The following is a 27,600-nucleotide window of genomic DNA, read 5'->3' on the forward strand; positions in this document are numbered from 1 at the left end:
TATGTACTTAAAAAATAAAAATTTATTTGCGTTCATGTAAAATTACTGATCGACAGTGGAATAAAAATCCCATTAATAACTTTATGTTATTGTAAATCATATAGGTACAATACAAGCTTTAGTTTTAAAAAATACCCATAACCACAAGAAAAATATATTTTATTTAATTACGAAAGGCCCTAAAAATGGGCTTAAGTTAAGTTTTATTACTTGTTTGTAACAAATTAAAGTATTCCAGAGTGTCTGAATATTCTCTCCTGAATAAAAAAGCTGATTAGTATACTATATAAAGCGGGCCAATTTATTATTTTTTTCACTTTTTAACCGAAGTTTCGTTTACTTAACAGTTTAGAGATCAAAGATAATTTCAAATTAATGATAAATGCTAGTATTATGGGTATGTCTGAAAAACTAGTTTATTTCAAATGTGATAGCAGGAAAATCTTGGATATCACTATAAAATATGCCCGTAATTGTATGATTACCGAGAATTATATCTTAATATTTTAAAGATAATTTCATTTTATGTAAGCATAATTTCTCTAAAAAAAAGAAATGCTTCTGTATTATTACTTGTATATCAAATAAAATTGTTTAAATTAACTGCGTAATCTTATTTTGTTTTTTAGAAACCAGCTGGGATTTTAATTTGTTTTTGTTAAAAAAAATAAGATGTCTTGTATGAGACAATGGAGATTAACGTAATAAATTTGCTAAAAAATATGTTTTGAGGGATATTTATTAGGTACTTGTTATTCATTTCAAACTTTGTCCTGTTTCAAACATAAAAAAATACATGTCAGTATGAAGACATATTTAACTTACTTAACTATTTATTTTCGTTGAAATGTCGTCAAAATTAAACACATTGTAACATAGGAAATTTTAATTTATTTTAATTAAAACATTTATTAACATTTAAAATCTTATTAATGTTTAACATTAATTGATTTCTATGTATATACAATTATCTACAATATGTCGATAGCTATATCACAATATGTACAATGCGTGTGTTGCTGGGTTTAGCGATATGTCAATATGGCCGCCAAACTTCTTGGCTCGCTCCGTACAGCCCGTGTTTCACGTCATCAGTTATTTCACATGTTTGCACTAGACCGCTCGCTTCCCCCGCACCTTGTAATTCGGTGGTTATTGAAATCCCGCCATTTATGTCGCTTATTTTGTATTGTTCTAGATTGTATTTGTCGGATGAGCTGTGAAGGTGGACGTGTATTTGGTTCTGGTTTACCGTGGAATAAAGATTTGGAAGGATCATTTGGGGGTTTGGGTTTATATATGGCGTGTGTGATTGGAGACAGGCGGGATTATTGTTGATGTTGTTGTATTGGTAGTTGTAGCTGTTGCTAGGCCATGAATTGTAATAATTTGGTTCGTATCTTTGGGTGGACATCGATGGCGAATTGAGATCTGTGAGACTGCTGTTCGTTCCACTCGGACTTCCTTTATCGTAGCCGCTAGAACTGGTCTGATAACAACCGTAGTCGGGAGTCCCAATAGGGATTTCGGGGAGAACTGAAAAGTCAAATGATATATATGAATAGGATATACAGTTTAGAGTAAAGAGCTTTTATTATACTTATTTTATTGCAGCTTACCGCCGGGTATATGTAAGGTAGGGTCGGGTTTGTAATATGGCGGCTGGAGAGGAGGGTAGCTAGGATATACGGTGGCAGTTGACGGATATCCGGTGTTCCACTCGCTAGCTCCTAGGATACTGCCAGTATTTTCTAAAAAAAAAAAAATATTTAATAAGTATATTAAGATGAAACTCGTTGCCAAAATTTTCTATACAGGTGTGTTTGCTCGTGTCTAATATTACTATTGTCGTTTTATTAATTTATGTATACCTATTTATATTTTATTTTCCGAAGGAAAATAAATATTTTTATCTCATAATTTCTAATACAGCAGGCCAATAGTAATTTTAAAAATATAAGTTACGCCGCGGTATGAATATATAATAACATACACATAGTTTCATTTTTCGTTTAAATAAAATGAATATGATTCACTTATATACGACCAAGTATGGAGGTCGATACGAAATTCCTTTAGTAAAAGTTTTAATAGGAATAGAAACAAAAATTATGTAAGAATAAGTCACGAAAGCAAACTTCATATCCGATAACATATCAAAATAATACTATTTAAAGATATATTGGAATTCCCGTTTTTATTTAAAGTCAATATGACAAAGAGACTTAAAGAATGCACGAAAACCCTGAAACTATAAACAAATAATGGGAAATCCACATCAATATCCGTTTTACAGACGTTTCTTAAGTACGATGTGTTTTATAAGACCGGTCGTTCATAGATTACCAAATCAAACCATTGCCTTTGACAGATGCTAATTATGGAGGTCAAACGCGGAATTTACGTTGAGGGATTGTCGCTGATTCATACGGATAAGGCCACAATGTGTCAACGAAAGTGGTGTCACTGCCAAAATATTAACAATGGAATGACATTGACAGCTTTATGAACGGTTATATAGGTTAGAAATTAAATTATATTTTTTACTTGTTCCGTTTTTGGAGATGTGTTGTTATTTAAATAGTTTTATTGTTGATTAAATAGTTTTTTTTCTACCTGATATATACGGTTTGGTTATATTCAGTTTAAAACTTTGTATCAGTATAAAAAGGTATATAGATGAAAAATTTTGTACTAATATTTGTATGTTTACCTAGGTTATGTATAATATATAAATAAAAAAACAAATTTAACTTATTTTAATATTTTCTTTTGCTAATGAGAATTAATGAAAAAGTTTTCAATGCCATATCCGAACACTACTCATAGTGAGACGTGAATTGTTTTTATTATTGTTTTGACTCTTAGTCATTGACGATAAAACAAATTATTATGCTAATTCCTACGTCTGTTCTGGAGCTTTGTATGTATATTTGATGGACACGCGAGCTGTGACACGTAGGCAGAATAACACAAAACTAACGTCTTTATAGATTGTTAGTATACAATTATTTAATATTTTGAAAATAAAAGGCTATCAAATCTAGGATAAGTACTATGATTGTAAGGGGTTTGCATCTGAACAAAGCTCAAGTTCGATATCACAGTGGAATTTTCGCTCAATAACAGTGGTATACATGGATTTATATATATGGTGTTTTAAAAAATCCAATAGGACTATTAAATACATATGTATATGAAAAAATATTGATTTATTAAAACTATGACGATAGCTAAGAAAGCGACAGTAAAATTAACAAAGGAAGTTCTTAGAAACCTAAAAAAAGTAATATAAATATATTGGAAGATTATACGGTTTGATATACAAATGTAAAAATTGAAAGATGACGTATATTTATGACGCAAATGCCGAAGATTCATAGGAATCGAAAGAGGTTTTATTCCATAGTTTAAAAAAGACATTGTTTGTATTTAACATAAATATAATCATTATATAAATTAGCATACCAGTTTGTTTATTGAGTTAATTTGTTAATTTCATTAAAGTACTCTTTTCCCTCCATGACGCAAATGAAAGGTTATGGTTTTTCCCGAGTTTAAATGAATTCTAGTTAATGTAAATAACAATTCTATTTGAGTTATACGTGTTAATTCACATATTAAAAACTCCTAAGTGTTTTATTTTCAACGTAAACATTTTAAATATAACATCAGTGTCATTAATTGTTTAAAAATCAAGGTTTTAAATTACGAATAAATAATAATGTCAGTCTTGATAAATAAGAATGGATTAGTAAAGACAATTTCTTCAGAATTACTCTTTCTAAGAATAGAAATAGAAAATACGGTTTGAATAGTGGCCTTTTTAAAAGTATAAATATTGGCGGAATTGTATTAATTTAGAATAACAGTATCCGTTGTGAGTAATATACGTCAATGTATTGACACACTATTGAGTCGTGACTCATACAGCCGACTTGATACTAAATAAACTGTTTTATTCAGTTTATTTTATAAAAAAGTATTTATTTTTTGAGATAAAATGATTATTTAAGAATTATAATTTGAATTATATAATGTTAAGAGATATTTTTTGTGTGCAAAAACCGATATTGATTTAGTTATTGCTACATTGTTTATTATTTATGGGTTTTTTATATACAAACTGTAGTAGCGTCATTCAATGATTTATCGATCGCAATTACAGTAGATATAAAAAGATGTAGAATAATAATGAGATCTATTTCCGTAATAAAATACGTTACGGTTAGATCATAGAAAAATCCGGAATAATTCAAAATGTCCATTTAAAATACGCTCAGAGACAATTATAAAATTGCCGTGGACACGGATATTAACGAAGCAGGAACACTCAACTTTAGATTGATGTATAATTGAAAACGTATTAGCGCTTATGAAAAGTATCCTATAATGATTTTCATTCGATTCGAACGCACTCGTGTCCGCTCCGAAGCCGAACAACCCACTTCATTTTGCGGTCCAACTATCCACTGTTCCTAATTTTGTGCGCTCGGACATGAAATTAAAATCGGGTTAATGTATAAATGAGATATGCACTTAATAAATATTTAATTAGGTGTCTAAATAAAAGCGCCCGGTGAATCGGGGTTGCGGTCCGCGATAAAACGTCATGTAAAATAATGTAGTGCGTGATATAGGAAAAACCGCGGCGCTTTGTATACATTAGTTATATGTCCAATATTGTTAATTTATACTTCAAATTAATTAATATATAGTGATTGAAATTTGTCAATTAATTTTTGTAGATGCCTGTTTTTTTTTTTGCTCTTGATAATATGATTTATGAAGGCAATGGCTGTTAACATACAGTCATAGTCACGGACAGGGAGCCTAGGTCTGTTGCTGACGTGGGATAATTACCGACCCCCCCCCCCCCCGCCTCCCACCCTGGTAGGTAATGTCACATTAACACCCCCAACGTGGCGAGCTGTCAAAACATAGCACTGAGCTGTTTAACGAAATTGCACTGAATGAAAACGATTAAATGAAATTGTTAATGAACAATGCTACGTAGAATTTCATAGCATTCGAATAACTAAGCTTGAAAGTTTTGATGTGTTTTGGTATAAAAAAAATCTAGTTCGAAATTGGAAAAACAAGATTTAGTATCGTCTTTTTAAACTGTAATAAGCTACAACAGTTAAAAAAAGCTCGCACAAGTTGTATCTCTCCGTAATATTAGGATGTTTAACATTTAACTTTAGTTGTGACAATAGTTGAAGCTGTCACCGGCGCCGCGTATGCAAATACGTCAAGCAATCAGGGGCGTTGATTAGGGAGGTGGTAATTAGGTGCCTTTGATCACAGCGTTCTTGTTACATACATTTCATGCAAACTTTGTGGTAAATAACCATTATTGAATCTATAACAACATCAACGTAGTGTTCAAGGTGAAGTTATTTTAATATTGACTTATAAAAACGTCGATTGTATTCTTTTTTAAATGTCACACAAACATATAACAATTATTTCGCCTGTTCTTTGCAGTCTGTGCCACATTTATATATTTATAATCTGTCAAAACTGAAATTAGTTTTAGCAATTGTATGAAATATATTACAAGAACATTGTAAAAAATATGCACTCAATATAACAACACAAAAATGCACAGGCGGATATTTAAATTGCTCTTTTCTGTATAACCAATCGTATAAAAAGGCTTGAAATGTTTCTGATTTTCATCTAATTGATAAATTTCTTACAGCAGTATTTTCCGTTGTATGAACTTAAGGTATAAGTACATAATTTTAAGCCAAGCAGTTATTCACATGCTCAAGAACCAAAGATTAGTTTTTATGTTTTTAAATCCTTGTTATATAATTTATTACATAAAAAGAAGGGGACAGAAAAAATATAAATCATTTAGGAGAATTTCATGATTTTTTTAAGAGCCTACTCGAAGACTGACAAAAATTTTATACAGTCTTCATTAAGTCGTAAAAATATTAAACAAAGAAAACGATCTGAATTTATGGCAACACAGACTTGTATGAAATCTCGTTTGACACTGATATGACAAAAAAAGGCTATGTTAATAACCCCGCATACTTCCCCGAAGCTTTATAACATCGTATAAGAATATTCTCACCCCTCAAGCTCGGAGATGTTGGTTGTTTTGTGTTTTTGTTACTGATCATTTACATCGTAAGTTGATGTAATTCGATACATCCTGTGCACGGATTCAGGCTTCGGCTTTTGTTTTAAATCCTTCAATCATATTGTTAATGCATTATGATTTAGGATAAACATTTTTAATGATACATAAATATAAGATTTAATTTTCTTTACACATTATTTAGTATAAATATTTAATCATTTATATATATATATATATATATATATATATATATATACTACTTTAACAAGTTTCACATTTTTGGTAACGTTATGGGAAATAACAAAACTTAAGATCTACACGATCTATTTATTAGATTCTTTATAATGAAAAACAAATTTTATAAGACAAAGCCATTACCTATTTAAAATTTCAACAAGTTCCATACACTAGTACTTTTCTATTATTTTCTTTTCTATTCAATAAAATATTTCCCTAATCTCAGTTGTCAACAGTAAGCACTTAAATTGGACGCTTGAGTCGTAATACTTAACACACTTCAACGATTCAACGAACGATCAGGCCATGCAACCAGCGATTTTAAACTAATTTTCTGAACATTTTAAAAGCATTAATTATAATATACCTATATTATAAGTACTAACAAGTCATAAATACGAGCGGGATTCGTATCTCATACCTCTGACAAATCCCTTTTCAGCTGCTTCACAAATTAAGCAGTTGTGATCTATGTTATATAATATATAATATAAATAACGATAAGAACATTGAAATAGTAACATTATATATTTTAATAGGACAATATTTTTATTCACTTTAAACTGGCGGATGTCCTAATAACAATTCTGTTTAGTATTAACATCTAAACTACTTTAGTTTTACGCTACCGGATGATTGTAATTATAGTCGTGAAATTTACCTAACATACGTTGTCCTAACCAAATCACATAAAGAGTAGATTTTGAGCAATCGTCGGTCTATATCTGCAATAGCTATAAACTTTTGTGACAAATGTATTATATGTTAAAATATTTATTTGTATATCGCTGTAATCGTGGCCACAACGAAGGTATAGTTTCAGTCAACGTATACCGATCTGCTATCGTTGATACAGCCGGCGGGGCGTGTAACATAATAGTATGAACACGTGATCCGCGGGCTAGCTTTACCTATCACATCTCGGACATACCTACTGATTACTCTAGATACACGATATCATGATATTATTTTTACATTACTCATTGGCAATGCGATCTACATTTATATCTAACACAAATGTTTCTTAAATAGCTTGTATTCATTCGTTATAGAGCCATTACAAGTAATGTTATAAGCTAATGAAAGGTTTTTATATTGTTATCATTATAATGGTTGGTAAAAGTATGGTTTCGTCTTAATCGATATAGATTTCGGAGACAAAATATTGAAAGTCCATTGTAAAATTACTAACACAGCGTTGTGAACGAGCTACTCATCGACATTTCTGTTCAGATCACCGATCGTGCTCTTTCACAGAGATAATCAAATTAGTGTCGCGTCAGAGCACCAGGGCAGTGGGCACCTATTTAGAAATAAACCTCGAATGTCTTATTTATAGCGAATAATTTGTCAATTATATCAGCTTCACATTACAAGCTGTATATAATTATTGTTATAATAAATACATTGTTTACGGAATTCAAAAGAAACGAAACATACGAAATTAAAAAAAAAAACCACCATTAGTGTTGCCATTTCGAACGAAATTTATTTAAACTAAATGAGATGGAATAATTAATCAATTTAAATTGACATGAAATATTTATTGTGGCTTCAACTTTGATATCTTTGATATGTAATTGTGTAAATAATTTACATATTTTTTTTCGCATCATTATATGAAAACTTTTCATATCGGTTTTAAAATGTATAGTTAATTCAAACAATATTTTTTATCAACCGACAGAAGGCAATCGTGGCCGTGTACCAATAATTGATTGTTTTGTATGCACACCTCAAATTGTATCAGATAATATCATGATTATGGAATTTGCATCCCTCTCGCACTTCAAGCGTTGAAAGAGTAAAGGGTATACGGTGCTATCCGATATGCTTTTTCCTCTGAAGGATTGTACGTGATTCGGTGTGCTTTTTTTCGTGGGTTGAATTATTTGTAAGGTTTCGTTATGTGTTGCTCATTACTGTACAACCGTATCCTGCCGGTGACCGCAAATGCGAGACATCACCATCGACCCACCTGACCAAGATGTATTTAACTTATCCAATTGAGATATTTTATATCGATAATCATATTGGCTGTACATTGATGACATTTGCCTTACATTTATAGACAAGACAAGAAAAGGAATTTTGAAATTTTTGAATTTGGAATATATTTTTAGTACCATTGACTTAATAAACACGGTTAAATAGTCGTTTGGTGTTTTGTAGTGTGAGTTGACACGTCAATTGCAAATCGTTGGCCATCAACCGCAGACCGACTTCCTCGCCGCCTAACAATGGTTAGGATACTGGCGCATAGGATACATTGCGATGCTATTTCTTTGTGATGTATACATATCAATTAATATTAAAGTCTGAACCGACTGGTTTCAAACTTCCTTAAAGCGGTGTTTGGGACTGATTAGGAATTGTTGCCATTATAAAAAGCTAATCCAAAAATTTATTAAATACAGTTTATAAAATAAATTAAATATACATAATGATATCTAAGACTTTTGCGTGTATTCATTTAAATTAAAAAATAAGGTTTTCAGATATTACTACGCGTGTTTTATTAATTTACAACTACATAATCCCAACGTTTCGGTCCCTTTACAGCAAAGTGAGTGAAGTGACCACGGGCATACGAGATGGAAGTGTCAGTTGTTTTTATTTAAATTAAATATACATTTAGATGTAATTGAGGGTAATTATAGTAATTTTATAAACGAGACACATTAACTTATACTTATGCCAATTACCACATAAAATGGAACCAAAACTTGAATTCTAAATTCATCCTAGGACTGGCTTAAAATAAGAATGTAAATCTGCTAAGTCTGTGGTTGGCTCATTTGACCGCGCATTTACGAATTTATTGCAAATGCGTAAAGATGGCTGCGGAAAATAGTGGTTGATTGTTAACGAGGGGGGAAACGGAAAATAAACTGAATAATAAAGACAACACGGCCAGACGTATTAAGTTCGATCCTAAATAGAAATAGAATGATTATTTTTATATATCTAGTAAGCTGTTTATGATTGAATGATAAAATGTGTTTAGTTTATGATATTGTGAGAAGTCAGTACATCTTTGGGCTAAAAATAGTTTACTATGAATTTTATATTGTACGTATTATAATGATCTTGACCCGTTATAAAAACTATCTATCCAGTTATCCGGTTTATCTACGAGCTGTGGTTTGTGGCGAGATGTTAATACTGTATTTAAGTTGAGACGAGCTATGGATGTCATTTTAAATGCAAACTTAGGGAGTCTTTAAAAAGATTAAGAAAAACATTGTATTATCCAAGAAATTTGATTTAATTGTACCATTAGTGAGAGTTATCATAGTATACCTGAACGCTTAAAATTTCATGTTTTATTCATGAACCAATAATGTATATAATTGAAAAACTTTTAAAGTTTCTTGTGTTGAATGACGTGTGGACTCATTGTACTATTTTTGTATATTAGTAAAAGTAAGAAATAATAAAAAAAAAAAACAGTTTGAACGCTAGTTTTTTTTTTAAGAATACCTCAAAGAGATTTATTGTTTTGGTGCTTACGATTATACGTATAAAATAAAACAAACATATATTTTCTTATAATAACTTGTCAGTGAGACTTAATATGGTGGTAATTTTATTAATCATTTTACGATATATATGAAAGGACAATACGGAAAAATCCTAAATGTCCAACGCCCCCGAGTGATGTAGCGCTCACTGCAGAGAGCGCGTGCGATGCTGCGGGTAATTCGTGGCCATAACACAAAACAGTAGCACACAGATTGAAACCACAGATTCCTACAGCCTCATCGATCTATAGATAGGTTATCAAATTTTCACACGGACCCTCGCCCGCACCAAGATTGACTTTATTTGAGTAAGTGTAACCGCAGTAATACGCGACGCCACCATTCTGAACGGATTATTTAATATTTTGTAATACAAAGCTCGCTCGATTGTGACTCCGTAGGATAAAGCTTTATATATCGGTTATTGTAATGTGAAATGTAAGATATCTTAAAACGTAACAATCGTCCGGTAGCCAATCATGGCACCCGTGATACAGAACGTCGAAATTGATCAATCAAACCGATGATATTCGACCGGAAATGAGGTGCGATGTAATATTACGTTCAACAATTCAGATGTTTATAAAAATGACTTTCTTACTTTCAACATTCTCCTTCCGACACGTACTATAGTTTTTTTTTGATTTGATTTAAATTAATAATAGGTGCATTCTAAACAATTGGAGAATATAAAATTGGAGACAGTTTCGAGAAATGGGGAAGGCGTTTTGTTTTTGAAAACGCTATTAAATCCTTTTCTAAATGTATAAAGAAGTAAAACCATTTTATACTACACTTTATGACTAAAGGAAATGTCGATGTCATAATATCTGAAGCTACTAAGGAAACATTAAAGCTGGCTGGTTATTAAATATTGTCACTTCTAGCAGTTTATCAGTTCTATGTTACGCTGCCATAATGACATTGTGTCGGCATCTGTTTTTTCTTCAGATCGCATTTGAAGTTATTGTTATTATTCTCTCTCATTGCCCATCCGGAGGACGTTGACTTTGTCTATGGAACCAACATTATGAGATCGTTATTTACATGTTGCTCTATTTTTATTACACGTTGTATCCAAAAAAAAAATGACAGAGACAGAATACTTTTTTTTTTACATTTAAATTAAGTTCTCTATGGCAATTATGACATTGTTAGGTATTTAAAAATTGCTTCATTTTTAATTACACGATACGTACAAATATAAACAAAATGACAGATCTATAATACAAATTAATTACTAATGTTATTTCAAGAACGTTAGATATGTATGTATTATGTCCCACTTACATATTACGATCAAATTGAATTCAGTCCTGAGTTATCTATTTGTTATTATTTTACGGTAACAATTGTTTGCCGGGTCGTAAATCGGAACGAGCAAGGTGTTCCATCAAGTCGTATAATTGACCCGTTCCGTTCGCCCCGATATCATCATATAATATGCACGTACAGATCGAAATGTTGTTCTGACTACTGTTCCAACGTGGGGCCAATTTGGATGGACATAACCATGTGATTGGAGGAATCGTTCTCATATGTAACTTATTAGTTAGTTGTTTATAAATAAATTACTTATCTTTATGGATTCCATATTTTTTTAAATATTATAGTAAGGTCCTTTAAGTTTATTTAATTAGTACTTTAATTTTTCGATCCATCTAATAATTCATTGTTTGTAACGAATGAAGTTTATGTAATTGGTTGAACCGAAAAAGTAAGTTATCTAAATAACATAATATGACTGATAAAAAAAATAAATTAAAATTTATCTAAATTATTGGTTACATATAGAATTTTAGAATGCAATTGATATGAGACACGAATTACTATTGTTATAATGTTATATAAGATTTTTTTCTTCTGAACTGCAATTTTAAGGGCAACATGCAGCTGTCAAATTTGACATTTGATTTATAGGTTCTTGAAGTATGTAGGTAATGGATCAATTTGGATATACAATTTTTATGACGGAAACTTTAAGTATTTTTCATCCGAATCTGTAAAATTAATGAAGTTTATCGGATAATAATTGAATAATTATGTCATTATAATGTAAAATTTTCAATACAAACGAGTTAATCAAATAACGAAGTTGACATGATGCCGTGTAATGTAAGCTATTAAGGCGCGCGCGCAGATTGCCGAGTGCTGATGAAAGCTGTTGCGATTGCTTTTTAAACGTGCTATCCCTTATAAGGTATAGAGAGGACGGACATTTTAAATTAAAAATAATATTTAGACTATCATAATGAATTTGTTATTTTATATAACTTGGTTTTATAATATACTAATTAAACATAAAATGAATATTTTTATTTATGTTTGAAATGATTTAAGTTATTGAAAAAAATGATGATATTAAAGGGGTCTTAAATATTAAAGGCATTTTTTTTTTTACGTATTATTGGGTCTGTCTGTGAGATTTAAAGAGGCTAGTTCGTCGCTCCGTAAATAAGGCAGTCTGTTAGGGTTCTGATTATGAGATGAAATAAGCGAAATGTTAATAAATTTAGCGGCTCAGGACATTCGCGTTCTTATTTAGAAAATAATTACGTTCTAAATTATTTTCTCTGAGCCATAGCTATCAATAACATGACTTACGATTAAAAAATATAAAAGAAGAATGTTTTCATTCTAAGTGACATTGGCAGAATGTGCTGTGCAATTTCACAAAATGCTATACGTTAAATAATTGAATTGCATTCAAGCTTAAATAATAAAGAAATTCGTATGTATCATCAAAAACAATGATTGTTTCATGAAAACTCTTTTCGTTATTTACATATACATATATATATATATATAATACATTACCTTCTGTCGGTAGATTGGCGTTAGTCTTATATTCTCTTTCTTCGTGTGACAATGACCGCAGACTTCTGGTAGAGGACTTGAATTCCATGTCTCTCATAGCCATGCTGGAGCTTGGAATGAAAGAACGCTGGAAGGACAACGATCGTATCGGATGAGGCGAAGTGTTTGTACCTGATGGACAAAGTAATACATCATTCGTTATTCGGAGACGGAATCTTATTTGTGTTTGATAACCGGATATTATTGTAGATTTTGAAAATGTCACATAAATTCATCTAATAATATATTGTAATCAATGCATATTAAATGTCCTCTGTTAAAAGAGCTTCGAGAAATTAAATCATTGAAAGATTTTTTTTTTGGATCGAATTTTTTTAACTTCATTGTATTTTATAACAAAAATAATAAGTTTGTTTTACTTATTTTAGATACACGGTTAAGAGAAACAAAAACTACGTCGTTAATTATTATTATTGAAGTACACGTGTATTTATAAATATGTAAATCATAAATTCATTTGTAGTATCATTTTTAAATACATGCATTAACAAACACAACTTCCGATGTGAAGAAAAGAAATATTAAAATTGAATTTCCTGTGTTCGAAATGAATAGCCATGTGTCAGTCATCTTATTAGGAACAAAAGATTATATATTTTTTTTTTGCACCAAAAATGACAGACCGAAGGCCGAAATCGTCCGCCTCTTTTAGACGCACCGACGCAATTATCGAAACTGTAGATGACTAAAAAAATGCACATAATTAGTTTATGAGTTTACACAATGCACCAGAATATAATCGACACCGCAATTATATTACGAAATCGACGCTAACAAAGGCAGGACTTGATTGTGATTATATGAGGGTTGTGCGTTGAATGACGAGTTTTTTTTAAACATCCATTTAATTAATTTTGATTTCCAATTTGTGAATTTCGCAAACATTTTATTTGTAAACTTATAAAATATATAGTCTATGTAGGTTATATGTAGAAAATTTTTAAAAGTTTCGTTATGATTTAATTGTTATCGTTATTAATTTCACGTTATCGATACTCGATATTCGATACTTAGGCAAGAACAACACAATTAAAGTGACCCTACGAAGCCGATTACGGGTCCTGCAAATTAAGTCTATTAACTCAAACTTTTAAGTCCCTTGTGCTCGGATCTTCCTTTCTTGTCCAGCAGAGTTTTGAGGCTTACGCTAAGTACCTCTTTTGTTGTGAACTCTTTGTTTTTGGATATCTGTACTGTAAGCAGGATTTTCTGTTGGAAGTGTACGTGTGACGTCACAGCGAGTATTATTGAAAGGGGTGAATTTTGTTTTATTCTGTTCTAGCTAACATTTCCAGCCTGTCTTTTTTATCATGTAAATGCAGTAGTTGCTTTGTTGTATTTGAATAGTGGATTAATGTGGTAATTAGTATGAAAAGTATTTTAAAATGTATCAGAATCTTGTTGATTTGTTTGAAAAACACAATACTGTAGTTAGATTTATAACAAAATTTTTATAAACAGGTATTAACTGTGTACGGCGTCCTCATTAACATAATAAACATGCTTTTTTGCGGCTGTGTTCGACTTAAGAACGTAAATTAAAATATTTGTCTAAATATCACAAAATTTCCTATACAAAATGCATTGTTACTGTGGAATAGTTTTCTTTTGTTTAGGTATTCTAAATTAATTTTTTTCGAGTAATATTTTATATTAATATCATGTAATTTAATTTATTAATTCGGAGAGCTTTGCCAGGTGATTCCTTACGCCATCGCAGACGGAGATTCAAGGTTCGTATATTGGAGCTTCCTTAAGGTATATTGTACGCTTAATTAAATATATCTGAAGTTGGTAGTCGGACGTCGGTACAAAGGTACTGGTAGCAGTTGTGTTGCGTGCGTGAGTTGGACTTATTATATGTATAATTCCACTATTGTCTGTCTGAGGCCATATGGCGTAACGTTTCAGCCAATTTCGATAGCTCTGGCTCCTTTGAGGCAAGTCCTTAGTTTCGCGTGACTGGTGGCGGAAGGCAGGTATTATTATATAGATTTTTTTTTTAATGAAATTCGTAATAAACCTTTTTTTCTATCCTTACTTATAGATGTTTACCGATTGTGGGTGGCCAATTGGCTAATAAGTACGGCCAAACATAAGCTTATAGGTAAATTGGTCAATGAGTTCGTTAATTTTGATTGTTGTTATATTATTTTAATTTTGTATTGAAACTTAAATTTATGTAAAGGTTTACATAAATTTGTTATGAAGTACTAAAAGTATAAATTATTTCTTCCTACCCTGGATCAATCTAAGCAGGAACTCGTTATTTCTATAAAATCAAAGTTACAAGCAAAATAAAATACAAAAATAAATAAAACACATTAACAATAAGATTATTAGCAAGCAATAAAGATTTTTACTAACATGCTTCATTTTATAGATATTAGATAAAGTAGAATTAAGAATTGTGGACAACAAGGATCTTGGATAAATTTTATAGTATAATTAAATAACTGTGAATATTTTAAAAATTTTCGTCATAAAATTATAAGAAAGCGGTCTAAATTAATATCTATATAGATAATAAAAATTATATATTACTAAGCTTTTGCTATACTTTTGATAACTACTTTTGGATCATCGTATAGAAAAATAAAAATTATTTTTATATAGAAAAATAGCATTAGAAATGAATAAAAAAAGTTAACAAAAATTTTTTAGTACAACATAACTATTATTTCATTAAAAATTATAAATATCATCACCACTATATGTATGGTTCTTTCATCTTCGGTGTACCAAACGTGAAACAACTATAAAATTATACTATTTAATAATGTGCCTTTAAATAGGTAGAAATAAATTGTGCGGTTTCCTTTTCATTAATACATGGTAAAACGTCCGTGGACACATTTTGAGCTCAACTGTAATGTAAGTAATTAATACACAGCCATGAGTATTGAACAGTGTTGCTATAATCAGAAAACTCCGAAAAAAATACTCCGAAAGAATGATAATATGTTAAGGAATATGTATAAAACGGCCAAAGGCTGAGGTGGACCCGCGTAGGAGAAGTTATGTGCAACAAACATATGCAATAAAAAAGACATTAGTTGTAAGTTATTCTGTATTTTATCATCTGTTGATATGAAAGGAATACATAAATGATCTGTTAAAATTTCATTTGTCTAATTCTCAGTGTTCATGAGATAGAACCTAGCGACAGACGGACAGACAAGTCTTAACATTTGGGTACGGAATTCTAAAAAAATAGAAGTATTATTATTCCCTAACGTCCTTCGCCGAGTGACCCGTTGACACATGAAATCCCGTGGGAAGAAAACTGTTATCTGCCAGCAGATAGTACAACCGCAGCGTATCGCATATGAAAATTATTTACGATAATAGAAGTACTGATATATTTTAATTGTTTACGTCTCTCGTGCGGTTTTTGTAACATAGCAACGAATAATGACATATTTTGCTACCGACGTAACGACATGCCCAATCAATTTGTGTTTAATTTACTTTTAAATTAAATTCGTTGCAATTATGTCAATATTTAATATTTTGTTTGCTTTTTAGTTTGGGAGTGAGCTTTTATTTTGTCTATGGTTACCAATTACAGCAAATATTGTTTATGTTCTACGACTAAGCGTAAATGAGACATGGTTTCAAATAGGTCCCTTCATGCATATATATACAATATATATTCTTGATGATGTAAGAATAAATCTCAGCGATCTATTTGTCATTCATGCCTCAGCTACAACAATTATGAAGTAATTTTGCACATCGACCAGGTTAGTATTAATGTTATATGATACAATATGACTTTTCACTTCTGTCTACCAACTCAAGTTACACGGGTTTCGCTAGAATCGCAATCTAACCTGAACAAGTTTAAGGCCATTTAAAATTCCTACATACTATTGCTTGCTACGATCACAAATATGAAGATAAATTGATTATTTTACTTACTAGTTTTGGATCGTGGTTCCCTTGGTCCGTCCACAGTGACTTTGATAGCCTTCAGGTAGGTCGCTACCTGTGGTGGTGACGTCGAGACCGTTATTGTCAATGAAAAGCTCTTACCTAAAACAAAAATAAATATAAGTTAAGTCATTGATTTAATAGATACAAATATATTAAACTAAAGCCAGGTTCACGTTTATTTATTTTAGAAGAAATTTTTATTATTTTATCTGTAAATTAACATGACACATACTAATTGTACTAAGATATGCGACTTGTTTGGGTTGCATGTGTGTCTAACGCACATATGTCGATTAGCCCTAAGGCTATTCCGACTACGGTAGGGAACGTCTTGTTGTGATCAAACATATAGAATAAGCTGCAACTTTACAATATCTGTACTTCATCCATAACGCAGACCCGAATCCATTAACAGCAGTTACCTTAATATTTAAAGTATAACATTTTTATATAACGTAATAAACCACTGCTTTTGGCAAAAGGGTTTTCACACAGCTGTGTATCGCAGCTCATCGGAATTTAATGTGCATTAAATCAACAATACCAGTATTTAGGCAAGCCTGTAACAAATTCAAAATAGCTTGATGTATGTTAAATATTGTTGAATGTGTCCATCACGTGTGTGGCACATCCCCAACCTTCGCGTGCTCCAGGGTTGTCCAGGGTGTCACAAAAATATCTAACGAAATATGTACTATCATTCAATAACTCATTTAAATTCACATTCTTTATAGCCCAATAAATTCCTTGTGATATTTAAATGTTCAGGTTTTAAAAATTGTTATATGACATGCATGACGTTTATGAACGAAAAGCGTTCGAATATTTATTGTGATCGACATATAGAATTTGCGCATAGTATGTAATAATTAAACATAATTTTATGATTTTACAAGCGTGAATAACGAAATTTTCTGTTATTTATATAAGACCTATTAATAAGTTGCTGAGTTGTGATTTGTTATACATGTATAACATACCGCAGGATGTTTCTTGGGATATTACTAAGTATCAACCCTATGTATAGGCAAGGGAAAATAGCGAGCTTTTTGGGCGCCCGATTTGCGGTCACCAGTAATGAATGCACCGATAAATACGGAATAAAATTACAGTTAAAATGAGTGGATTAACATGTCTAATGCAGATAATTCGCGTGTAACGCTCACTATTTAGTATAAATGATTGATTCACATGACCCGGAGTTAGCCATATTATATATTCCTTTTACCTATTACATTTCATACAACCCGTTTATACACTTTTAAAACTTTTTAATCGTCGTTGATCAATAAATACCTATGTTATATCTGGCATACTGATGTAGACCTTGTACAGGAATAAAATGGTTGTCAACGATAGTTTTTTTTTTTTCAACAAAAAAAAAATCTCCATTATTTTAAAGCTTTATAACGATAAACAAAATTAAAAACTTCTTATAGATTGAATAAAAATTAAAATTGCATAGAAAAGAAAAGAAAAATATGTATATTGTCTTGGGTACAGAATAAAAATAAAATATATTAATTAATTATTTTGTTATATTACACATAGATTTTTTAAATTTCATTGCGGTTCCCACCGATAACAATAATACGAGCTAACAGTTTCCTGATAAATCATGCGAGTCAAGACTTGTCACTACAAAAATAATGTTGACCTATCAGTAACATTTCAACTGTAATGTTTTTTTAACATAGATAAATAAATAAGTATTTCACAATACATAGTCCAATGAGGTTGTATATTAAAGGACTCTTTTTCGAAGCTGTTTAGAAAAAAAAACATGGAGAACAAAAAAATTAAAAAAAAAAATTTTTTTAAACTATCTTTGATCTCGGCCATGCGTATTATGAATTTAAGTATATAAATACAATTGAATTCGAAAGAATGTCCATCATAAAAAGATCTCTGTGAAACAATCATGAGAATGTATAACTAAAATCTGTTCTAGAACACATTTCAAGAAATATTGAAATTTCAAGGAACAACACAGAAGTTAAATAAAATATAGATTTTATGAACATAATTTTATTGTTGATTTTCATTGAAATGTAAATTAAAATTTATTGTGTCACGAATTATAGATATCTCAAGATACACTAGCTAACTAGCGAAGGTTAGCGGACATAAGGCTATGCTTATAAGGCGTTGGGAATTTGAATCTAAATTTTAGTTATACATGGGAATAGGCAGGCTAACAAATATATATGATTAATATATTAATATTAGTTCGTAAAAGCAAAGATTATAAGGCTCAATAAGTTGGTCAATGCAAGTAACATATTGACGTCTGTTATAAATGGATTGGCTAAAAACTTTGTTTAGTTTGAGAATATTATAATATGTAATAACAGGTATATCGGAGGCAAGAAAAGTAATACTGAGAGTAATATACTCATATTTATGATGAGAAAAAGCACAAATTAAGAGTAAACATAGTAACAGAGAGAGAGTAGTTAAAACTCGCGAAAGTCTTAGATCTCATTAAGTTAACATAGTATTTAGGTCGAATAACAAAAATCAATGTTCACAGACATATGTTTGAGGCTTGAACAGAAGTTCATCAAACGTCATATAAAATTATATTCAGTAAATAAATTAAATAATAACATAAAGTTTAGGGCTGAAATCACACGAGGGTAGGCGGATAACGAAAGGTTGTATACATCCTAAAGGCCTTATGGGTTGCTACTTATGAAGTATGGCGTTGTCTATTTTATTAATATATATATTTTATTTTTTAATTTCTAAATTAAACAGCCATAAACATTCTGAGTACAGATAATTTTTTTTTGTTGTGAACACGTAAAGTTTCATTTTTTTCTTCTTACAAGTACCAGTGTACTTTAAGAATACTAATTCTTAACAGTACGTGTTGCATTTCAAACCATTGAAGCATTTCTTACGAGAAGTGACCAAGATCACAAATATAGTGCTGGTGCTAGCAGTATTTAAGAAGACATTACCAGAACAAACAGCGGTTTAAACTGTCCACAGACTGTGAAACTTATTTATCCGGCATGCGATGAAATATATTTATTTTAACAATTCTATTATATTCGTAGTTCTTTCTAAACGAAATAACCCTTAGCAGCCACTGAAAAATAAAAGCCAAAAATATCTTCATCGTTTTTAGATAATAATTATTGTTATACAGTAAATATTATATTCTGATGCTTCAACTATATCACAATATCGGTGTCACTTTCACGTCACAAAGCAACATTAGAGTCGAGACGACGTACATATCAGTACGAGAACAAATCATCATAAAACATTGGACGCTAAACTCTGAAAGGCGTGTCGTGAACGATGTGAAATATTGCATTTAAAATCGCTATTAAACTTAATGCATTTTACATGATCACTCATCAACAGTTTAGGAGCTAACACAATACGTGCGAAGCCATAAAACATAACATTGTATCTGAAGTGCCGTCTCCTGGAGGTGTTGAGAGGGCAGCGTGAAATATTCAATTATTGTGCGCGGGCGCAGGTGGGCCAGGGGGGCGAGGTGTAGGCGGGTGTAGCGGCCATTTTGATTTACGATCGAGCGTAAATCCTGAGTGACACTTGTGAGTGAAGAGGACTCTCATGGATGCTTACACCAGCTATGACATGTTTCAGCCAAACGATAACAGCTTATTGCATTTGTAAGTTCATTACGTGAAGAGCTTTTTCAGTGCAGTTTTATGGGAGACTTACAGTCAACAATAGGAACCGAAAGACCGAAGTTTATAAAAGTAACATTTTCTTATTTAGAACAGATGAAAAATTATATCTAATAAATAATTATATATTAACTTGATATTATATAAAAAAAATATATTTCTTATTCTAAACCTTATTTAGCTTAAGGTTTTTTATTTTTTAGTTTTAATCCTCGGAAATACAGCGAATGCTAACATCACTATCTATAAGCAAAGAAAAATAAACATTCGAAGTTATATACAATTAACAAAAAAGGCTATTATCAAACTTTAAGATGAAGTTTATTATCAAACTTCATGGACAGAAGAATTAGTCTCGATTTCATAAAAGCTGTACATAGTAAAAATATAAAATCATACGGGTTAGTAACAAGTAAACATTTATAAGCCGGTCTCCAAAAAAAATAAATATATGACATTAGATTGCCTCTTCAAACATGTAACTAGAAAATGTACAAAACGAATTCACCGACCATAATGATGAGCACACTCTGGTCACGACCGTCGCACGTTGATTGTGTGCTCCATTTAATGATCACATTTGGTAACGTCTTATTTAAAAATAAATTTGCGTGATCTCGTCTCTTTTTATATATCCATAAGTACAGTGCACTCCTAATTCATATAGTTTGAAGTGATTTTTTATGATCATATTTTTAAAATATTTTTCGAATTGCTATTTAAAATGTACAGCAATTTTTTTTTAAATAACTGCTGATATATCTAGCTTGTGTTTGTTTTTATATCAAAACTCCTTTTTTATATACTTTTTAAACTGTGGAATAACTTTAAGAGAGGTCCTATATCATATTCATTCAATCTCACTAGCACGTAAGTTATACCGATATCCAAAATGCACACCAGTGAGTGCCGCCTGTCAGATGCGATCTCTGTGATATGTCACAACACCGTAGTATCCACTTACATTCATAACAATCTAACCATATTAACAGCGTATTAAAGTATACCAACAGTTAAAGGGTCAGATAACTATAGATGTTATGTGACATAGATAGATTTTAAACAGCCTATAGACAGATTTAGACAACGAAACTAATTTTTTTTTAATTTCCTTCTATATGAAGAATATTTCAGATCGTTTTAATTAGTATAAATCGTAAAATTAGTTAGAATACCATTTATTAATTGCCCGAAAAGGTATGTTTTGCATTAATTGTTGGTAATTCAAAAGTTTAATAAATAATTGTAAATCCAAAGCATAAGGTTAAATAATTGTAATGTAGTGGAAAAACATATTTTATTTCTTCGGTTACATGAGTAATATAATCTTATGTACTGGTTGTGTTATGTGTAACAAAAGCCGGCCATGTAACAGAGATATATACATATTTAGTAACAGTCGCAGAAACTTTACAACTTTTTACATGTCCATGAGGGCCTGTAATGGCGTCGGTGTTGCCAACACAATGGAACAGTAAAGCGCGAACGTCGTTTACTGCCTGCGGTTTGGAAATTAAAATCTGATGCTGGGGAAAGTTTTTTAGATTTAATATTTTTTTTAATGGGAAAAATATGGATAAATTAATTTTATACCTAATGGAGTATCTTATATATTATCGTTTTACTATAATTTTTATTTTAATATACTAAATATATATAGCGGAAAATCAAATATGGAGAAATTCAAAAATTTATCAGTAATCAAGCCTGCATTGAGGTTTTATAGATTTTTTGTTATTGAACTTGAACTTTATATGTTAAAATTTAACTTGGGTTCAACAATAACCGTTGAACTAATACCTACGGCACAGGATAATAGTTGACTAATCCAACGTCCGGCACGATTTGCGTTCAGATATAATGACCTTTTAAATTTTACAGTTCGATTCGCTTGTGATTAGCTTATATTTAATCACACACCTGACTCTAAATAACAGATTATATTAAGACAGACAGACTGTAAAGTGCTATTTTTAAAATGTATTTCAATAAAAAATAATATAAATGTCATACCCCGTCCACTTCTACCGACGAATCTGAGATCGTTAAACTTAGCGATCCTATTCTTCATAACAGCCGTATTATTCCTCAGTTCGGCAGAACAGTTCTCATCATTGCCTGCTCGTACGGTGACTTGTGTGCCATCTACCACGTCCCCCAATGCTACCACCTTGAAGCCACCAGGTAGAGTTTTGTTCGAGCGCCAGTGTTGTGGCAGCATTGAGCACATGTAATCAGGACTGCCCGTTCGCACTAAAAAAAGAACTATGTTAATATATACATAACTAAACGAATTGTTATCGTCACGTAAGGCCCTGTTGCCAATAATATTAATTTCAACGTATGAATTATATGTAATTGGAAATACCATAGACTAAGATAACACGAGGAAAATAATTTAAGTTTATAGCTCATTACATTTGACATTCTAAAAGCCGGACATTGTTATCTAATTGATAATTAAAAAACTAATGAGCGTGTTATATTTTATGATATTTTTGGTTATTGTAACTTATCTTAACTTAGTGTCTTAATGGGGCGTGTACCTATTGGAGATATATGTAATCGCGGTGTCTTGAGAAATTAAAGTCTTAAAAAATATTTGATTCATAATGATTTTAAATAGATAAGAACATAATAAAATCATTACTATTACTATTTAGATATACCTATTGCTGAAGGTGAAGACAGTCCTATTAATCCGACTAATATTTTAGTGCTATAATTAGTGAGGATGTATGGATGTTTGTTACGCTTTTACGTTAAAACGAGAACACAGATTATGATTAAACTTTATAGTAATGTAGCTTATATATCAGAATAAGACACAGGATATAATTTATCCCGGAAGCCGGTGAAGTACCCGGGTGTGAAGTCCCGTGATTCCGACTATACACGCTGCTTCTTGATGACCGTACCTATTGTTTTAACAGTTTATACATTCCCATCAAAACCCTATTAGAAGATAAATAGCGGACAAAAACTACAATTACATAAATTTCATATATAAGCTAATTTGATACATTTTATGTTCTAAAAATATATATTGGTACGTTCAAAAAATAATTGAGTTGAGATTCAATTCAACGAATACCCGTCACACTTGGTGCGATCAAATAAACTTTAGTTGTGTGGAGTTAAGACAAATCCATTTTTAGACACTGTACTATATGTCATTCGTTTATATTGACGAACAGGATCTTAACCGAGTAAGCCTCGCTAACTAAAATTAATGAACCTTTAATAAAACTAATATTTGGCAAGAGAATTTCGTCTGCCGTGATCGCGGTTGCTGAAAAGTAACCGAAACGTCTGAAGTATGTAGTTTATATAATAAAAAAACGCGTAGTAATCCGAAAGTATTAGATTTATTTGAATAAATACTTAGTTGTCATAGCTGACAATGATACTGGAAACTGCAAGTAATAAGTTTGACTACGATACTATTGATAAGCATACTCAGGTGAAGACGCGGTAGCGACTACCACAACAAAGTTAAACCTTAAGATGGATTGAAGTTAAAAAATACTTAACGGTCGTGTGGCGTTGTGGTTTATTAGTGGTTAATTCAAATTATAGAAGATAATATAAAAAAAAAACCGAACATTTTAAAAGATTATATAGATTTAATTTGTTTTAAACTATCCGGTTGTCATGACCCCGTCCGTTTCTTTGATGTCTTGTGTATAAATGTGTTTAATTTGGTACAAAAAATGTACTTTTAATTTCTTTCTATGAGATATATATACGAGATACAATTTTAGAATCATTTAGAGAATACAGATTCATTCTTTTTTATTTTTTTGTTACTATATATGTGATATATATTCAGTTCAGAAATTATATATTTTTGAACGACATTATTAGAGATCTTTTTTTTATAATATTTTAATTCATATTATGTAATAATTAACTGTGTGATGACATATATAATTTTAATATACGAATGTCAAAGTCACATAGTTAACACGTGTATAATGTATTGTTATCGAAGTGAAATGAGGTTGGTTATGTTTAGGATGCGGTTTAAATATTTTAACGGTCAAGTTTAAATGTCTCACAAAAACAGATAGCGGTCCGGTAGTGATAAAAAACATTAATATTTTAACTGTGGTTTCTCTATTTACGGATGTTCTGTACAAATTACACGCCGCGGCGGATTGGTGCGGTCTAAACACCATGAAGGGTTAGAGACGATCTTTAGATTAGAGAAAGCGTAAAAATCGATTCATTATAGACTTACACGTAAATACAATTTAATAAACAAAATACTTGATAGTATTGTTATAATTTTAATTTAAATGAAAAATTTATTTTGTGTATTAGAAACGAAATATGTTATGTGAATGATTTTTTTTAAATCGGTGTATTTAAAATATAGGATTTAAAAATATATAACATTTAACACTCAAACCTTTGTATTTCATAAAACAATTCTTTCCCCGCTTTATGTATGGAAAATACTTTAATACGGCTTGCCTGATTCTGTTTCCTTGGAGTTATAATTTGGGTGTCTTAATGAAAATAGCGAATAGGTTGTTACGAAAGAGTGGCTTTACCACCTACATTTCCACCTTCTAATTAGTTGAATGATAGTCTTTATAAAGTTTAAATATAGACACTTTCCAGTCGAATTAAAAAAAAAAAAAACAAAAGTAACGAGACTCTCACTTCACAGGTCGTTTTATTAACGTGCTATTTGTTTGAGGTATCCTCCTTCGTCTGCTCTGACCTCATCAGCTTGAACGATCTCATTACCATCAGTGCTTTCAGAATAGTACTAGTTGTGCTGAAAATTGTTGCTTTTTAACTCCACTAGTGACTCTTTGTTTGTTATTTTCCGATAATATATATATTTTTTTATATTTAAAATATCTAATGTGTATATTTCGGTTACGTAAGTGACGACGTAGGCTTCAATATTATTTAGTATATGATATGCGTTGATGTCTTTTGTTAGACCGGGTTATATCTAAGCCCTCTCAAATCCGAATAGATGGAATTCTAAATTTTTGTTGATATTTTTATTATATTAAGTACTGTATTAAAATCCAATAGCCTTCTTCTTTCTCCCATTTGAAATAATAATACGACATTTTACACGTTTATGAAACCTAATCATCTCCTTAAAAATTAGTCATATCTGTTAGAATTAATTCAAATTAGGAATTACCGATTACAAAAAATTCATATATTGGTAAAAAAATAGTAAATACTTTTTACAGTCGAAAAAAAGAATTGTGACGTCACAAACGTATTATTTAATTTATAATATTTATAAAATTGAAAAGTTTAGATTATTACTATAACAATAGTAATCGTATTAAGCAAATAATAAAATCACGTTTTTTTTATGATAAAGGTAAAGTCCCATATCGGTACCGTAATTAATTATAACTATTGGAAAAACATTTATGAAGTTGCTTGAAAAGTATAGAATTAGTTCCTTTGATTTAAGGTGACAAGAGAATTTAAGATTTTTATTGTGAAACTTAAGAGTTTCTGCTATATAAACATATGATCAAAATTTCAAACGTAAAGTAAAAGTTTTTAATTTGATAAATATAATTTCAAAGCTTGTATGAATTTAGGATTGCGTTTCGGAGTAATTGGGTGACAGACATACAAACATAAACGGCATCACTAATACTATAGACGGTAATTAAAACTCGGTAATTCCCACAACTTACACGTTATTCTTACGTCCTGCGTGTAATAAACAATGTCAAGTTTGCATTTAGACAAAAATATTTCCGCAAATAAAGGAAAATACACGATTTAATTTATACACTGGTTTGAACACATCATGAAACTATTTAAATATTATTTATGATTATAAATAAAGTGAGGATCTCATAAAAAAATACATTAGCGGAGACATTTAAAGTGTTTTAATTATTACTTCAGCGTCTATATATATATATATATATATATATATATAATGTTTATGGATTTTTTTTAATGCTAGGCTTTTCTATTATTTTATGTCCACATGTTTCATACGATTGGTGCTCTTTTTTTACAGCCAACATGATCACGGGCATACGAATGAAATGTATACATATAAATAGATGGATGTATGTTTGTTTATTGTTAGTAAAGAGTACGAAACGTATTTACAGATTTATATCTATATAGGCACGTCTAGTTTGCTTTATAAATCTAAAGCATAAAAAAAGCAAGGAGTATTATTATATTTTTTTATTAAAACATTCTTACGATATCGATTTCAAATATGACGATTGCATTATGTACGTTATTTATATATTTTATAGTTTAAGAGTTATATACCTAGGTCGGGATGCTCTCCTAAGGTCTCGTCGATGATGGACTGCAGCCACCAGGGTTCGAGTTCGGCCATCTCGCGCCGCCGACGGCCTCGAGACTCGTACGGCAAGTGCATCCTTTAACACATCACCGCTGATCCTTGACACCAGCCGTAGGCTCGTGGACGGTACAAGCTCTAATGCGTCCCACTTATGACAATTACTCCTTAATTTATTTTCTTCTACCAAACGCTAGCTCTTGGCCTATATTCAATTTCAGCCTTTAAGCTCAAAATAATTTTAAAGTGTTTTTTTTTGGTAAATATAGAATGAATAGCTTTCTCGTATGACTTGCACGGGTGAGTAATTTATTGTATGTTTGATGTATTCAAAACTAACTTCTTTGGCGCTTAGCCAGAACTTTTTCCGCGTTATTGTTCATTGGGTTCACTCGTTTGTACAGTTAGGGTCGACACTTGGAAGTACGTAGTCTTTGAACAATTAAAATGTTTATACATGGGAAGCTAATTGTTTTATAAACAACACATCACATTTGAGTTTTCGTGTTCACTTAATTAGAACTGAACTTGGTTTATAATCACGCTGGCTCACATAATTTTCCTCAACTTACAACACATTAGCGGGAACCGGGCCTTGAGGAGTGTTTCAACTTAACTTTCGTCATTTTATATGACTCACGGGTCGAATGGGTTGGCTCGGAATCATCAAAAATATTATCTATCATTCGAGACGAGGCAGCTTAAGTTCGTGGAAACTGGCGCGAACCGTCCAGCGAGTACGCAGCGTCGATATCAGCTGATCGTATGGTACGTGTATTCCCCAGCTGCGTCAGCGCCGGTGAGATAGACGTCTGATATATTTTTTGCTAAGAGAGTAAGTTCCGAGACGTGAGGTACGTACGCGTGAGTCACTCGTGCCCCGTGTCTACACGGGAGGCTGCACGTGTTGATCGCTCGCGCGACAAA

General features: G+C 31.1%; 1 protein-coding gene across 2 annotated transcripts; it reads right to left on the reverse strand.

Annotated features, from left to right (window-relative positions):
• Window positions 1-868: 868 nt before the first annotated feature.
• Window positions 869-27,600, reverse strand: LOC116771490 (protein lozenge-like). 2 transcript variants are annotated; one of them, XM_032663335.2, is made up of 6 exons: window positions 26,640-27,599; window positions 22,362-22,601; window positions 16,663-16,776; window positions 12,679-12,849; window positions 1,620-1,751; window positions 869-1,536 (listed from the first exon to the last, which is right to left on the reverse strand). In XM_032663335.2, the coding sequence occupies exons 1-6, from the start codon at window positions 26,749-26,751 to the stop codon at window positions 1,037-1,039; spliced, it is 1,269 nt and encodes a 422-aa protein (XP_032519226.1). In that variant the 5' UTR covers window positions 26,752-27,599; the 3' UTR covers window positions 869-1,036. The 2 variants fall into 2 exon arrangements, with proteins under 2 accessions (XP_032519226.1, XP_061379323.1); XM_061523339.1 differs by lacking the exon at window positions 16,663-16,776 and having other exon boundaries at window positions 26,640-27,600.

Source organism: Danaus plexippus, chromosome 17 (assembly GCF_018135715.1).
Source record: "Danaus plexippus chromosome 17, MEX_DaPlex, whole genome shotgun sequence".
Taxonomy (NCBI): Eukaryota; Metazoa; Arthropoda; class Insecta; order Lepidoptera; family Nymphalidae; genus Danaus; species Danaus plexippus.